Source organism: Anopheles funestus, chromosome 2RL, assembly GCF_943734845.2.
Source record: "Anopheles funestus chromosome 2RL, idAnoFuneDA-416_04, whole genome shotgun sequence".
Classification (NCBI taxonomy): domain Eukaryota; kingdom Metazoa; phylum Arthropoda; class Insecta; order Diptera; family Culicidae; genus Anopheles; species Anopheles funestus.
The window spans coordinates 36,122,929-36,138,152 of NC_064598.1; the positions used below are offsets into that span (position 1 = coordinate 36,122,929).

Genomic DNA, 15,224 nt, shown 5'->3' on the forward strand with positions numbered 1-15,224 from the left:
CGCAGTTCCTCACCACTCAAGCCAGTCCAAACAACATCTTTCACAAAGCAAATGCAATTCTTACTTCAATTCAAGGACAACAGAAAGGAATCAGCGAGAATTATGACCAGGATAGAAAGGGTGACCCATGGGAAGAGTCCACCATTCTTCGTCTAAAAGGCATGAACCGGTGCATAAATGGCAGTGAGTGCAATGACGGAGGGAACAAGGTGGATGAAGGTGTTGACCAAGAGAAGAAAATCAACAACGATGACTTCAGTTACTCAGCTTCCCACAACGATGCCTTCTGTTACTCAGCTTCCCACAAAAATGCGTCTGGAGGAATGGACGGTTGGCCCTCTTTTGGGATGGGTTTGTGTTCATTTAGGAGAAGCACTTGCTGACGTTCATCAGAACTTCGTGCTTTCTATGGACATAAACATACCATGTACATCCTCGGATCGCGCAGACTCCACGAGGTCACTCCCTGTGAGTATCTCACCTACATCCGTGAGATCTCCATGGATGCTGGAGAAATCTTCACCGTGGGCACGATTGTTTGGAGTCGAATTGGTATGGCCTACTAGGCAACGATGGAAGGTCAGTTACGATTGAATCGTTACTGAGGGTGGCCGTTCACGTTGCGTTTAACACAGTGGGTCAACGTTCGAGAAATTAACCAGTGTTTGACGAGTTGTTGCGGTGGAGTTTTTATTTTGTTTTCTTCAACCACAGTGAGTTGATCGATAGTAATGTTTTAGTCACGATGGATTATATGCTTATCGACATGTTAATCGTGTTCAGTGAATCAACTGTAGACAGACAGATGTGTGCCATTTAATATGTAAAAAGATAAGGTCATGGGATACCTCTCGATTGCTATACCGGTGTTAGTTCGTGATCCCATCGCCATAACGTACCAAAAGGGTCGTGAAAGTCCTCTTGACCTCTTGGGGAGCATGATTCATCCTGCTCACCCGCTTCGAACGCTCGCTTGTGGAATAGAATACTTTCACACCTCATGCAAATGAACAAACAGGGAACTCTCGTGCCCGACACTCCACGGGGAACCATCAAAACATTTTGTGGTTGCTGTATAGATGATATGTTCCAGCGACCTTCCAGCGTGCCATTTACATATCCTTTGCGGTGCTTCCATTTGCTACGATATGTGCGTGTGTAATGTTGAAAAAAAATTGTTACCGTTTTTCCTCAACAAAGTCCCACAACAACCAAACCGGCGGAGGATACGTATCACGGTGAGGATGTTGTGTACGCGTGGGACGTTTGACTCGGTGCCAAAACGGATCACACCTTAAGTGGATAATGGAAATTACTTTGGCACAGTGTTACGGTGGTTCGACGGATGCCACTGCCGGTGGTTGCACTGGAAATGTGAGAAAATGTGTCTAATGTTCTTAAAATTGCTGCCCGCCGAAATTGAGTCATCTGATACGAACGTGGAAGAAGTTGTGAGACATCCTGTCAGTGGCAGAAGCTTTTGTGTCGAAATATTAAGTTAAAGACACACATACACAAAGCAGCACCGAGCGAAAGCGTCGAGTTCGAAGGAGCTTCCTGCTGAGTGGCGTAATTATTTTCGGTGTTTCGTTTTACACTGTGAAATCAAGCAGCACACACAAAACATACAAGTTCAGCCAAAGTGTTGAACAGGTTTGGTTTGAAGTTGTTTTCGAGTGTTTGGTGAAATGTTAGATGTTTGGTGAAGAACCGGAACGGTAACGGAAAGTAACGTGATTCGATGTATTATTTACATCAACTTGTTTCGTCAATTTAATTGAAGTATTAAAGTGTTTCATTCTTACAACACTGTTTCTTGGTTACGCTAATGTAGATAAATCATTTTGATTGTCTATATGCATTAGTCAAGGAATCGCCAAGGTATTTTATTTTTATATGAAGCGGCTGTTGGTTTAAATCACTAAACGGTAAGCACTACATTTAGCATAATGAAGTTTGGAAAAATACGAAAATATGTCCAACTTAGTTAGTGTTTCTAAAACCAATATCCTCTCAAAGAGGTTTTGAAATATAACTCTAAAAAAAACTCATCGTGTCATTTAAAAACTTTAATCAGTACTCTAAATCTCAACCCATTATCAGCACATCCAATCACCCGCTTCATCGGTTACTTTTGTTTTTGGTTTTGCTTTTGGCAACAAAAACGAAACACCTGCACAAAAAAAAATCTCCCCCGTATTCCCATTCTATCAAGCCACAAAACGACGGCCAAAACAAGCGGCTAAATAAACAGTAAACAGAACGATTATTTTTAATGAAACGAACAAAAACAAAGAAACAACAAACCAGCCCAACGGACCGGCGGAAGCATTTTTAACGAACCGTGGTTTGTTTGGAGTTTTTTCTGGACGCTCGATGTTATGCTTCCTCGGGTTTTTCCACTTGCGAAAAACCAATGTCTCACCTTACCGTAGGCAAGAAATCAGGACCACACGTACACGGTACGCCAAATCGCTACAGGGACCTCTCCCGGGGGGTGGTCCGACAGGATAACGATTTTGTGAAACTGTCTACAAAAGGTCTTCCATCGGTTGGAAGGTAAAAGGGAACAAACAAAATCTGACGACCAAACAAAGAGATTGTGGTGAAGCTGAGAAGAAGGTCAAAGGAACGCTATTCACGATGCTCTTTTCCGCCGGTGCTTGTTGTGCTGTGTTTCAGTTTCGTTTTATCTTTCACGTGTCCCTACCGTGGCCGTGTGCCGGCTAATGGATGATTTAAAAGTTTGCCTTGTCTCAAATCATGTCACAATGGGTAAAGAATTTTTCATTTTACAAAGTAAAGCAAAAAAAAATTTTTTCCTTGTTAGTTGTTACACTCCGTTCCGCACATTCGCTCGGTGGAAAACAAGTGCCACTAGACAGTGTAACCGGTTTTACCCGGTCAAACGCCTCGAGCCTACCTTTTTGGCTGAAGTACATTCCATCGTCTTCCTGCCAGGGAAAAGGAGCCATTTTAATTAAGTGAACCTTCTTTGCCGAACCGAAAGGTGTCAGTTCCGTCGTTGCTTTTAACACCCTCCCACATGCAATGGAGCGCCAACCGTGACCGTGTGGTACACATGGTTGGTTTTAAAAACAACATAAACGATTCCCCTTTCTTTCCCGTCGCCTCCCCCTTCCCTCTTACTTCGCGCACGTGTGTCGGGCTTGGTGAATGTTTGCAGATCACCCGAACTTTAATACATCAACGATAATGGAGCGGTTGGTTTCGCCCGTGGGCAAACATAATTTGGGGCACATTACTTACCATTAGCCTCTATTAAATTTTTAGCAGCATTAGCCTTCTGCTTCCATTCCCGTGTTGATCCCGGGATCATTGGGATGGATAAGTATTATGTACGGAATGAGGATGAAAATTGCTATTACTATCCGCTATGAGCAGTTATTAGTTTTTTTTTCTTCTCTGCTTTATAATGGCACAAAAGGATAGTTTTGAACAAATCGTACTTAATGACGGTACAGCAATATAGAATTTTAATAAGATTATTATGTCATGTAAAAATATAAACATTAAAGCGTATCAAAACTGCGCAAACATTGAGATGAATAAGCTCACAAAATAAACTTAACAACGGGGAGCTTAAAACGCCCAAAGTTATGCAATCTTCTTAAAAAGAAGTTTTCATAAAGGTTTCTACCGTAGCTGTCAACTGTAGCCTTCCACGAAAACAAATTGCATGGAAGTAATGTTAGAAGAATGCAGCAACTTCTTTTTCATAACGTATTTCCTGCTTATAGTTTCGCATGAAGTGTCTCTTAAGTTAAGCGAATGAATTCATTAGAATACGTGTTGAGCAAATTTGAAACATAACCGTCGAGAAATGCAACGAGATGAAAAATGAAACTACCGGATGCTAATGGATGTTTTTCGTACCGCTCAATGTTCATCTCACTGTATGAAGCTTTCTTCTAAAACACCATCGTTGGCAAATTGCCACCAAAAAGGCTGCACCCTTCACACACCATTGGAACGCATTTCGCTCACCATCTTTGGCGGGGAAGGAGAACAACTTTCAGCCATTTCTAAACCGGGACACATTTCACACTCACACATAGATCCAATGCGCTTCCCGGGACGGAAGTCCTACCAGTCGTTGGCGTTGGCCATTTATCATTATCAGCATCCGATGCCAAGGGATGCAAAGATTCCCGTACAGACATCCTGCTGGGTCCGAAAAAGAAAGCGGCGGACAGAGCAAAAAAAAAATGAAACGCTGCAGAATGCGTCCCAGCGTCCGTCTGGCTGGGTTGTTCATAGCCATTAAATATTTCACCGATATCTTTCTATTGCTTCACAGCACCACACCACAGCCGCGATTACTTCTACTGCACTGCCCGTTTCGATGCAGGCGCGAGAATTCAAACTGACGACCAGAAACATTACACACAGAAAAAGAGAGATGAAAATGATCGAACAAATGAACGCAACGGAAATCATAGAGCATTGTGGATAACGAGAATTTATGGTGGCGATTTATTTATGAATGCCTTCCTTCCACCAATCAGCAGGACATTGCCGGCATTGTATATACACTTTTTTGAGGGGTGGCTCTTTATTGTGCTCTGGTTTCTGGGTGGGTGTTTCTTTTGTTTCTTTCACATTGCTATTATCATTTTCTTTCCGATTGAGTTTGAAGCGCTAATACAAAAGAAAAATCGGGCTCAAAATAAAAATATCAAATGAAATGAACTGACATCCTGTGGTTGTGCTTAATACGGTGTTTGAGGGCCGTTTTCGGTTTTTTTAGGAGAATTGCAATTTTTTTGTTTAAGTAAATGTTTGTTAGCAAAAAACAAGGTTGTCTTATTCATCATATTTTTCACGTTTTTTCTTTCATCATGATATAGTAAATGAATATGCCGGTCTTATAATGAGCCTTGACAACCTTGAAACTCATAAATCCCAAGGCCGACTTCTTGGCAGAACCTTATACGAAGTGGTTTGGCTGTAGTGAAAAATCATCACAATAAATAACCAACGTTAAAGTGTGAAACTGGTGAAAAATTGTAAACAATCAAGGACCGACGAAAAAAGAACAAAAAGTGATAAAAAAATTCCACAAAGCACAATGAAATTAACTGTGAGTGAAACAATATGCGAAGAGATGTAAATGAGGGCGCACAAGGATGTGAAAAAAACATCTGTTTAATGAAAATCGATTAAGTGGTTAAAAATTATGTTTGAAAACGCGTAATCAAACCACAAACTAAATTCATTCCCATTTGACACGTGTGGTTAATGAGATGCTAACAGTGGATTCAGTTTAGTTGTGTGGTGTAACGTTGGTTTGGAAGCACGATGGAAACACGGTACCCTCTTTAAGCGAAACCATGTGGATAATGCAAACGATCCTGTGATGACATCGTTGGGCTGCTTCAAACATCAATGCAACAGTGTCGCAATTGCGACCATTGTACTACTGCTGACGATGATGATTGGTAAGTGTTTAACGATCGTTTCATGCTACATGCTTCTTTAATTATATCAATTTATCCCACACTTGGAAAGCAGTTGACACACCCTAGCATTTTATGCGCCATGTAAAAATATCCTGCAAGACTATTTGTGCTACTTACAAACACCAAACTTTGTCCTCCTCTGGGGCGTATAAATGTTTCTGTTTTTCTGCATTTGCCTGACCATTGTAATGGGGGAAATTTCTTCCAAAATTAACGTTCAAATTGCTCGACCCAAGGCTAACATTCACTTGATGTTTATTTTTCCCAGCATGAATATTCTTTTCCGAACTAAAACAAGGTGTAACAGTTAAAAAGATATCGAGTGTGGGGAATACACTCGATCGGCTAAGGAAACAAACAAAATTGAGCAGAAAAGTTTTGCCTCATTCTACCACAGCTGCTCTGTGAAGGGTAGGGAGTTTTCACATACAAAGTTATGCCTAAGCTCTAGTGAGTAGAGAAGCAGCAAAAGATGATGAAGGAATTTTCCACAAGGCTTCTGTACAAGGCTTCAAATCGCTTCCTGAGCAAATCAACGAATGTTGCGAGGATGAAAATGAGTGTCTGCTCTGTTCGCTTTCGTAAACCATTAGAAACCCTTCAATCATAAACCTCTCGAAGAGTAAAAGTACCGGGTACCAGGAATGGTTGAATTTGATTGCGATTTTAATCGCTCCAGCCAGGTAGCATGATTAGGCATCACTTAATGATAGGAAATGAAGCAATAAACTCTCATTTAGATTAGAAAATCGATTATTCTTTCGACTGTTTTACGGATGAAATATACATTGCTCTTTAAAGCATCTATCAAAGGTAAAAACACGTATTAATAAATGCAAATTATGAGGTGTTAATGACCTATTGTTAAACTTTTTTCTGCGTATAGATTGCTTTACTGTTTTTTTTTTATAAAATACGCCTAGTATGCAATGATTTGTACATTTTAAGCTTTCCATGTGCTTCATCCGAGTATATTTAGTCCATTATGAGCAATGAAATTCATACCCCGTAGACTTTGATTTAAAAATCCTTTGATCGTTTGATGAAATTTTTAAATGAAGTGAACACATTAAACAAAATACTTGAACGTGTAATAAATACGTTTTCCTTTGATTCCTGTTACCTAGCGAAACTGATTGATCGTTGCGATAAATGCGCATGATTTACTCGTGCTTACTACTTCAAAGTGTCGCTGGCATCCAAACACAACCCTACTCATCCAAACACTTCACTAAAGCCCCGTGCATGAATCAGCCAACATCACATGATTTTAAAATATTCAACAACATTTCGATAACATTAAGATTCATACGATGTGATAACCGTGCTCCGATTGAAGATAATAAGTCAACTCGGGCAACCATAAATCAACTCGAGCCGCCCGCCACAGATAGAGCAACAATATTTCAAGGGTCACCGATGTTTTCGGGCTTATCTTATGTTGTTCATCAAGGAAACTAATTGGGTTCCATGGATGTGTGCTGGCTAGTTTAAATTGGGGAAAACCTTTACCGGTCATCCCCTCGTTATCCGTCATCATTTGGTAACGTGTTGCTGCACCGTTTTTCCCTACGCCACCGGTATGTGTGGTTTACATTTGAGTGGGATACAACATTCTCGGTACAAAAGGAACCTACCTAAGGGTTTTCTTAATCATTTGAGAATGCTTTTGAAAGTTTTGCTCTTCCCTGTCGGGGACCACATCGAAGGGTGACCTAACCGTAGGAAAGATTGATGTAATTTTAATATCTTTCGTTCGTGTTTATACAAAAAAAAAACCTTTCCGTTTCCTTACAAAAAATAACCTACAATATACTTATCCTCTTCCTGGTTGCTTAGTACCCAGAGAAATTATCTTGATTTAATGTTACAAACAGCCAAGCACTTAACAGTACTGTAAGCCATACTCAAAGAGACGTATAAAACCGTCAAAAAGGCTTACAATTGTAGAGCCTTCGCAAACCAAAAAAGGATGAGAATGTAGCCATCTGGAGCGTAAAATAAACAAAAGGAAAACTTAATAAATGCTGTTCGCGGAAAACTTCTTTCGGTACACGTCTACACAAGCGCACAACTGCAGTAAATGGGTGCAACCACTTTGAAGAACGTACTTGAAGCTTTGGCGTAGTACATTCTCTCTAGTAAAAAGCATTCTCTTTATGGTAATTGAATAGCAACATTACTCACTATACTAAACATCATCTCCACAGAGAGCAAGATGCACCACTAACAAATGCATGAACAAGAATGCTTTTCTGCCTTTTGTGAAAGTTTTTTGCTTTACCCAAGATGTATTCCCAAACGGTCTCGGAGTTCGTATGAATAGCTAACAAATAGTAGCTCAGATACAATCATTATTTAAACATTCTTTTTTCTCTACGAAATGTTTACTAAACAAACACATTTACCGTCTAAAATTGACCCCCCGTCCCAAGTATAATGAAACGCTATCTTTCCCTATAAAATGCCGTGGATAAGAGTCTTCTCTATTCCGTTCCATTCGTTGCCACCGTTTTTTTTTTGCAGATGTACGAGAGCAGACGATGCTGACGGAGCATCCAACCACCACGGAGGATCTACAATATTCTAAACAAATCACCTCAAACAGTAGAATCCAATCTCCGACAATGTCATCGTCGGCAGTGACAACACCGTCCCCTCAGTCGAGTCCCATGTCGACGACAACCAGCTTCTGGTTGGAGCCATCGACGTCATCAGCGACTCTGCCGGTGACACCGTTACATATGGCAGCACTGCCATTGCCGTCATCGTTGACAGTGTCGGCTGAAAGTCTAATCCGAGATGTGACATCGGCAGTAACGGACACGTCGACACGTCCACACCCAGAAGCGGTTGGCGCGCAGGGAACGGACCTGGGACCGGCGGGAACAACGCACACAGTTCCATCCGGTGCACGATATAGCCCTACCGGGACGCTACTGGGCGGTGTCTCCAGCGTTGCAGCGTCGACTGACGTACAATACGACGGTAGCAGTGCCAACAGCAAATACACAACATTTCGACCATGTAAGTCTTCGGTGTACCGGATGGTAAAGCAAGACATCTTGATAATCGATTTTGTAAGGTGTATCACACGAAACGCATCTAGATCCGGATTTTATTAGTTGTTGATCTGATTAATCGTTGCTTTCGAAGATGCTTCCATCGGCGACATGACTTGTGAATGGAATGGTTAACCGTAGGCGTCATATGATGATGGTCGCATTATTCACCCTTTTCTGATCACTGCTTGAATTGTCTGTTGGATGTATAAATCTAAAAGAAACCATTTCCTTTTATCGAGTGGCTGAGATAGCTTAGAATTTCAATGAACCAAAAAAAAAAAGATTCATAACTGACAAAAGTCCTTGCATCGATCATACAAAATCAGTTGTATTTTTTTTTTTTTATTTTTTTATTTATTTTTTTGTATTAAGGCGTTAAGGTACTGGAGTACATATTTTTCACCATTCTAGTCTTTTTAAATATTTTTATATTATTATATTATTTAAATTTTCAAATAATGGCTATTTGCCGTATTGAGTAGGACAATATTATGAAGGGATATGCAAGATATACAAGATATACAAATGTTTATTAAAAGTTTAGTTTTTTGGAGACAGAAACACAACGTATTTTGAATATTATTTTTTTGTGATTCATCCTTTACATCCTTTTCTAAAATAAATTAAAAGGGCCACGAAACATGTATATAAAAATATTCCAAAGAACAAACTCGGTGTTCAAATAGAGGTACAGCTCACTAAACGACTTTCGACGAGGCAGAAACAATTAATTTTGTACAATCTTATCAACACAGGAAAAAAATGTGCTAATCATAATCTAATGTATCCTCTCATTAACATTTCAAACACCTTCATACACAAATTTGCTAACCATACACTACTTTTTCCAGTACTAATACCTACCTTACCTGACGTGCGGCGTAGTCGAATTGTCCATTCGATGCCTTATCAAAGCAAGCATCATCACGAACGTCATTGGGGTCCTTTTTTCGAGGAACCGGTCAACGTGACTTCCGGGGCGGCCTTGCAGGTTGGATATCATTTATCAACGGAGGCTATCCTCAACTGTAGGGTAGGAATGCTAAAAGATAAAACGGTAAGCATCATCGCCATCGCTCTGTCTACCGCTCATTATTCATCCTCCCATCCGCTGCCATTTGGCCGACAATCCCAAGCAGTCCCAAGAAAGGACGTGCCTACATCTTGGCATATGAAATCGTGGCAATATTCTGTTTCTCAGCACCTGACCTAGTTGCCACACGGTTTGGGATCCGATGGTGGGATTTATGTGAAAGAATCAGTTCCACCCAGAGAATCAGCTACGAACGAACGACCCGTGGTCGGGCGAAAATTAATCTTATCCGCACGCATACCCTTCTCAATCGTCTACTATCGGTAGTGATGGTGTGTTTTATCTCTTCCCTTTATTTTCCGACTCTGTTTGCGGCATGTATCGGACCCGTGTGCTTCGTTCCGAACCATCCGGTAGGTGATGTGGATACGAAGAACCACCGATAAGGTGTCGTTACTCACCGTCGGTAATAATACGTACAGCGGGGACCCGAGGATAAAGGTCAAATTTCAATATCCCAATAATTGGAGGCTACATATCAACCCGATCAAATCGGACGACGCCGGACTGTACATGTGCCAGGTGTCGACGCATCCTCCGCGAGTGTTTGCAACGAATCTGACCGTCTTGGGTAAGTACAATCATCGCCCATCACCCTTCGCTGTTGATTGCCGTGCAGTGATCAAGTGGAGATGGTTAAATTGTACATTGTGAAATTGGTTTGGCCGTTGAATCGAAGTAAAACATCAAAAATGCAACACCGTCTAAAGCGATTTGTTCATTTAGAGCAAGGTCTTTATGACTAATAATCAGCTCCAATAAATCACCTGAGGACAATATACAATTCTCATTTTAATGAACTTCTTCTCACTTCATCGTACTCTTGTGCTCGATTTAAACGATTCGCCTTTCTTTTCCTTTTCCATTCGCCAAAAGAACCAGCCGTAAGAATAGTGGACGAGATGGGCTACGAGTTCTTCGACCGTTACTACAAATTGGGCAGCACGATCGAGATATCTTGCCAAGTGTCGACGTCGTATCTGGCGAGTCTTCCGCCCAGCTCCAAGTCCGCCACCCAACAGCAACGCTCGAGGACTTCCGTTGGTCTACAGGCGAACACATTGGACGAGTTGTCGAAACAAGGCGCCAAAACCACCAAAGACGATAACAAACCGTCGGATACGACGGAAAGAGGGTTGATTAGCTGGACCAAGGATGGCGCCGAGTTGCCGAAGGATGTCAAGATGAGTTTTAGGTAAGTTTGAAGCATGTGTTGCTGTGGATGAGGGTGTTAATGGGTTGACACACGCCAGCGTCATGTCGCCGTTTATCGATCATTGGAATAGCTTATGATGTTGGCCATATATCGGTGTAACAATAACGTTTTCTGCTGCAAATCATCATGCAGCGAAGTTATGTTTACATGTCGTCTAATTTGTGTAGATTATTCAATTTGGCATGGTTTCTTCTGCATCGAAAAAGGAAAACATTGAACGTATCCAGGATTTATTTAAAGTACAGCGACTTATTGCGTATTGTACTGGATTTATGGACCATTATTACCTAGCAAAGGCTCATACACATGCATCAGCCGACCATACAATTTGCTACTATTGATAAATGTCCAAATCTGTAGTCCCTTCGCAACTACAAAATGCACCATTTCAACGATTCGGAGAAGTGCTCCATCGTACATTCGGCGGCATTCACTTCCGTTCCATTCAAATGCGTATAATTTATCGTCGGTAGCAGCATCAAATGAAATTTTGTCCACCGTTCTTCGACCAAACTGTATGACGAGGTCACCATCAAAAGCAAGCGTTTGTCGGACGCAAACGATCCGTTTCGGACCCATCACGTGTTCCCTTCCGCTTTTATGAGACCGTGCGGAGTGCGGACGTGTTCTTTCGTGACCATCGGCTCTAACTGTCCCTTTTCGTATCCCGTTTTCTCACCAGCGGCACCAAGCAGTGGCTCATCAGCCGAATATCGATTCTGCAGGCAAATCGTGTCCACAATGGCGTCTACAACTGTACCGTTGCCGGGAAACAGAGTCGGTCGGCCCAGGTGCAGGTTCTGAACGGTACGTATGCGTAATAGGATTACTCTCGGCCTGAGTTGAACCAGTGCGATAATGAAAGTTTTATTGTCTTCGGATCTTGGTGCGGTGGTACGGACTTGTCTCCCACTTTTTCTCCATTCAATCACAGGTGAAACGCCGGCCGCTGTTCAGCATAATTTTGGGCATCGCAAAGAGGCATTTGTGCTGTTCGGCATTCGCTTCACAACGGTGGCAATAAGCTGGTTCATACTGCTGAATCTGAGCTGGATGCAGCTGTACTGTTAATCGTTCCCTGCGCTGAACAGTTCTTTCTGGGAGACGATTCAAGGGACATAAACAACAAAATTAGAAGCATGTTTTAGCAAACTCACAGAATAGTTAATTTCGGGTTATCGGAAGGAGGCATGAGATTGCTAAGAATGACCATTCAAAACTACGATAAAGTGAGAATTCTTCTCGCTTGACAAACGCACTTGGACGAAATCGTAATCGTTCAGAAAGTTCATTTGTTCTGTGTGCGAAGGGAGAAAAATAGATTCGATCGCAACAGTATAAAGATCTACGCACACAGGACAGCATCCTTTGATTGTGTCTGTATTCAGATCGAGCATGGATTGTATGGCAAGGTTTCTTCAAACGAATTCAAAAGTCTAACTCATTTGGGTTCTTCACAGGTTGAGAGAAACGTTTAAATAAATAAAACGAAAAATCAAAATAAACATGTACATACAATAAGTTACTAGGTAATGCACATCTTGTTATGATATTGTATAAAATCTCATTGCGTGTTTCGGTTTTTACTACTCTGCCATCATAGGATTGAAAGTTTATAGCTCTACTTCTCTATTTTACACATTGATTTACGATCGTGATATAAATTTTTACTACACTTGATGGAGTAATTGTTGAACCGGTTACTTTTGATAAGCAATCCATGTGTACGGCGAACGATTTGTCATCTTGCAATTAGTTAAAAACAAAACTAACCGAGACGGTTTATATTGTAACGGATAGCTGTTCATGAATAAGCTAACAAGTACACGTGTATCCTGATTGTTTAAGAGGAAAAAGACTAAGTTATGGAAAGCCAAACATTTACGTAAATTAGCTAAAAACAAAAAGAAGCCCGTTTGCTCACTGGCAAACCGACCCCGCGAACGATTAAAAAAAAAAGCAGCAAAATGTCAAAACATGTATTACTACGTCAAATCAATTTGCAAAATATACAACAACGTCTTACAACAACACACAGCAAAAATCAAACACACACCCAAGTCATGAAATCTTTGCTTTCCGCATATTCGGAAAGCATACATTGTATGCTACAACTATACCAACCGGACAGAACATGTGTTAAGGAAAAAATTAAACTCGAAGCATTAAGCTAAACACCGAGACAGAATGCGGGAAGGAATGCAAAACAAATATATACCACCAGAGAAATGGGACGTCTCTGGCGAATGTAACACAACAATCGGAAGATGTTTTTTATTGACATATTTCTAAGCAACAATATCACATATAGTAAGAAAATTAATAATTTTTTTCTTATGTCCTAAGAATAAGTTATCGTTGCATTTATTATAGTAATTCTTTATTTATTCTTTCAATTTAATTTCTTCGCTTTCAAAGTAATACCTTGCTGGTGCAATGCATTAAGGACAACGGATTTTCCAATCTTAGGAACTGTTAAAAAAAATGATCACAGCGGCTTGAACCTGCTCTATTATTTTAAGACAGAGTCTCTGGAGCGGGCTTTTCAGCTTTATCAACATATAGAAGTCGTGCGGTTCCAAATTAGGTGAATAACGCGGGAAAAGGAAACAGTCAGCTTTATCTTTATCATGAAGAATCTGGTTGTAAATTTAATGGTAGCTTGGTGATCTTCTCAATCATAATATTTTAAAACTCCAAGGTTATCCAATATCCGTTGGAAAATTAATTATTTTAAAGTAGTTTGAGCGCATAAATATAAAATTGTATAATAATTCTTGAATATTTTGCATCAAACCACATTCTACTGAAACATTCGGATTCCAACAATCCTTTACAGCAGACCCTCACAATACAGCACGTCTTTACGACACGATTCTGTTTCATTCTCAATCGATGTTCTTCTCCAAATCGACCATCTTTTATAGCTATATTTACTTCGCTCTAGGTCACGTTACATCCCTTCAAATGATGTTACAACGATTTAGTGAACTGCTCAAAGAAGCACGATACGGTACTGCCGTACAAATGGTGGTCAAACAAAAATTTACACTTTATCTCTACCGTTTGGTGGTTTACGTTACCTTCAAGCAACTAAACATTTGCATTTATTTCTGCATAAAAGTAAAACAAGTTCTTGATCTTTGGTTTTGATTACTTGCAGATAATTTTTAGAAATTTTGTCGAAACTGGTAAAAGTCGTGTATTGTTCTCGGTTTTATGGATATGTCACACTCAGGAATGTATCGCTCCTTATCTTTACGCAATAATATTCGCATCCTGGAGAAATCCCTGGGGAAATTTGTGTCGCGACACAATTCAAACGATGACAATTGAGGCCCGTTTTGTAGATATTGGAAAGGTGAGCGATTATATTACAAAAGCGAAGCAACTGTATTCGTTCTGAGCATAAAGCTGTGAACTCCGTGGAGACAAAGACATGTACTAGGATGTTGTTTTTCATCTACTCTTCCTTTGAGAAAATTTTTAACTGGATTTCCAATACCAAAAGCCAGAGGCCAAAAATAGCATGAAATCGAATTATTGTAGACCGGTTTTTATTTTAGCAAAAAAAGGATGCATTTGTTCGCTCGAACAGTGCCACAAAAGTGTTTTGTAAAAGGAATTTTATCTACATCATGATTTGATCACCATCTTTTCCTTAACATATAATATAAAACAAGCTGTTCTTATTTGTATCCAAAGCTTCTTCGGAAACTGTTTTTACTTTATTCCAATGTTACAATCAGGAAATTTGTTCCAAAGCTTCCTTGGAATCATCAAATAATCTTTGAGCATTCCATTCCTTCCGTCTTGTTTCCTACGAGGTAAGTTGAATAATTAAAATGCCGAAGTAAATGCAAAAATCTATTCGAACGGTACCGAAGCCGAAGCCGGGCCGTTAGTCCACATCAAAGGGTTTACGACCCAGCACCCAGCAGCATGCTTTTCCGATCCTTATAAATCTGCTGATCCTTTCCTGCTAATTATTCTGCCAATTTATGTCTCTTCCTTGGATGCTGGGCTAATTTCCGGTTGTACTAATCGTTGGTTTCTTGCCTTCGATCCGATGCTGGATGATGTTCGCTATCCTCTTAACTTTCCCTCGTAATAGGTTTTTTCCGGTAGGAAGAAAGTAACTGTGAGTGAAAGAAAAAAAAAATACGGACTATCAAACGGATTGGGTGTACCTTTTAAATACATTTGATCACATAGTTTGGTAAATGGTAAAGATTTTCCTCCAGTGTCCTGTAATGTAGGTTTGTGATAAGCTCCTTACCATATGTAAAATGTTGGTACGGTATTGCACGAAGAAGCTCCATGTGCGGTTGACTTCCACCCAGCGGTCCACACTCAGACGCACAGAC

At 40.5% G+C, this 15,224-nt stretch overlaps 1 protein-coding gene across 2 annotated transcripts; it reads left to right on the top strand.

Annotated features, from left to right (window-relative positions):
* The first annotated feature begins 485 nt into the window (after positions 1 to 485).
* On the top strand, positions 486 to 13,117 carry LOC125760523 (uncharacterized). 2 transcript variants are annotated; one of them, XM_049420717.1, is made up of 8 exons: positions 486 to 1,928; positions 4,872 to 5,462; positions 8,010 to 8,510; positions 9,400 to 9,605; positions 9,999 to 10,212; positions 10,518 to 10,836; positions 11,540 to 11,664; positions 11,792 to 13,117. In XM_049420717.1, exons 2-8 carry the CDS (start codon positions 5,381 to 5,383, stop codon positions 11,926 to 11,928), a joined length of 1,584 nt encoding a protein of 527 aa, XP_049276674.1. In that variant the 5' UTR covers positions 486 to 1,928; positions 4,872 to 5,380; the 3' UTR covers positions 11,929 to 13,117. The 2 variants fall into 2 exon arrangements, with proteins under 2 accessions (XP_049276674.1, XP_049276675.1); XM_049420718.1 differs by having other exon boundaries at positions 486 to 713.
* The last annotated feature ends 2,107 nt before the right edge of the window (positions 13,118 to 15,224 follow it).

Bases quoted from the DNA above. Each gene is read 5' to 3' on its own strand.
- LOC125760523 (XM_049420717.1), top strand. From the start codon at position 5,381: ATGACATCGTTGGGCTGCTTCAAACATCAATGCAACAGTGTCGCAATT. The intron at 8,511-9,399 runs GTAAGTCTTCGG...TACTTTTTCCAG, and splicing joins ATACACAACATTTCGACCAT to TACTAATACCTACCTTACCT. The intron at 10,213-10,517 runs GTAAGTACAATC...ATTCGCCAAAAG, and splicing joins AACGAATCTGACCGTCTTGG to AACCAGCCGTAAGAATAGTG.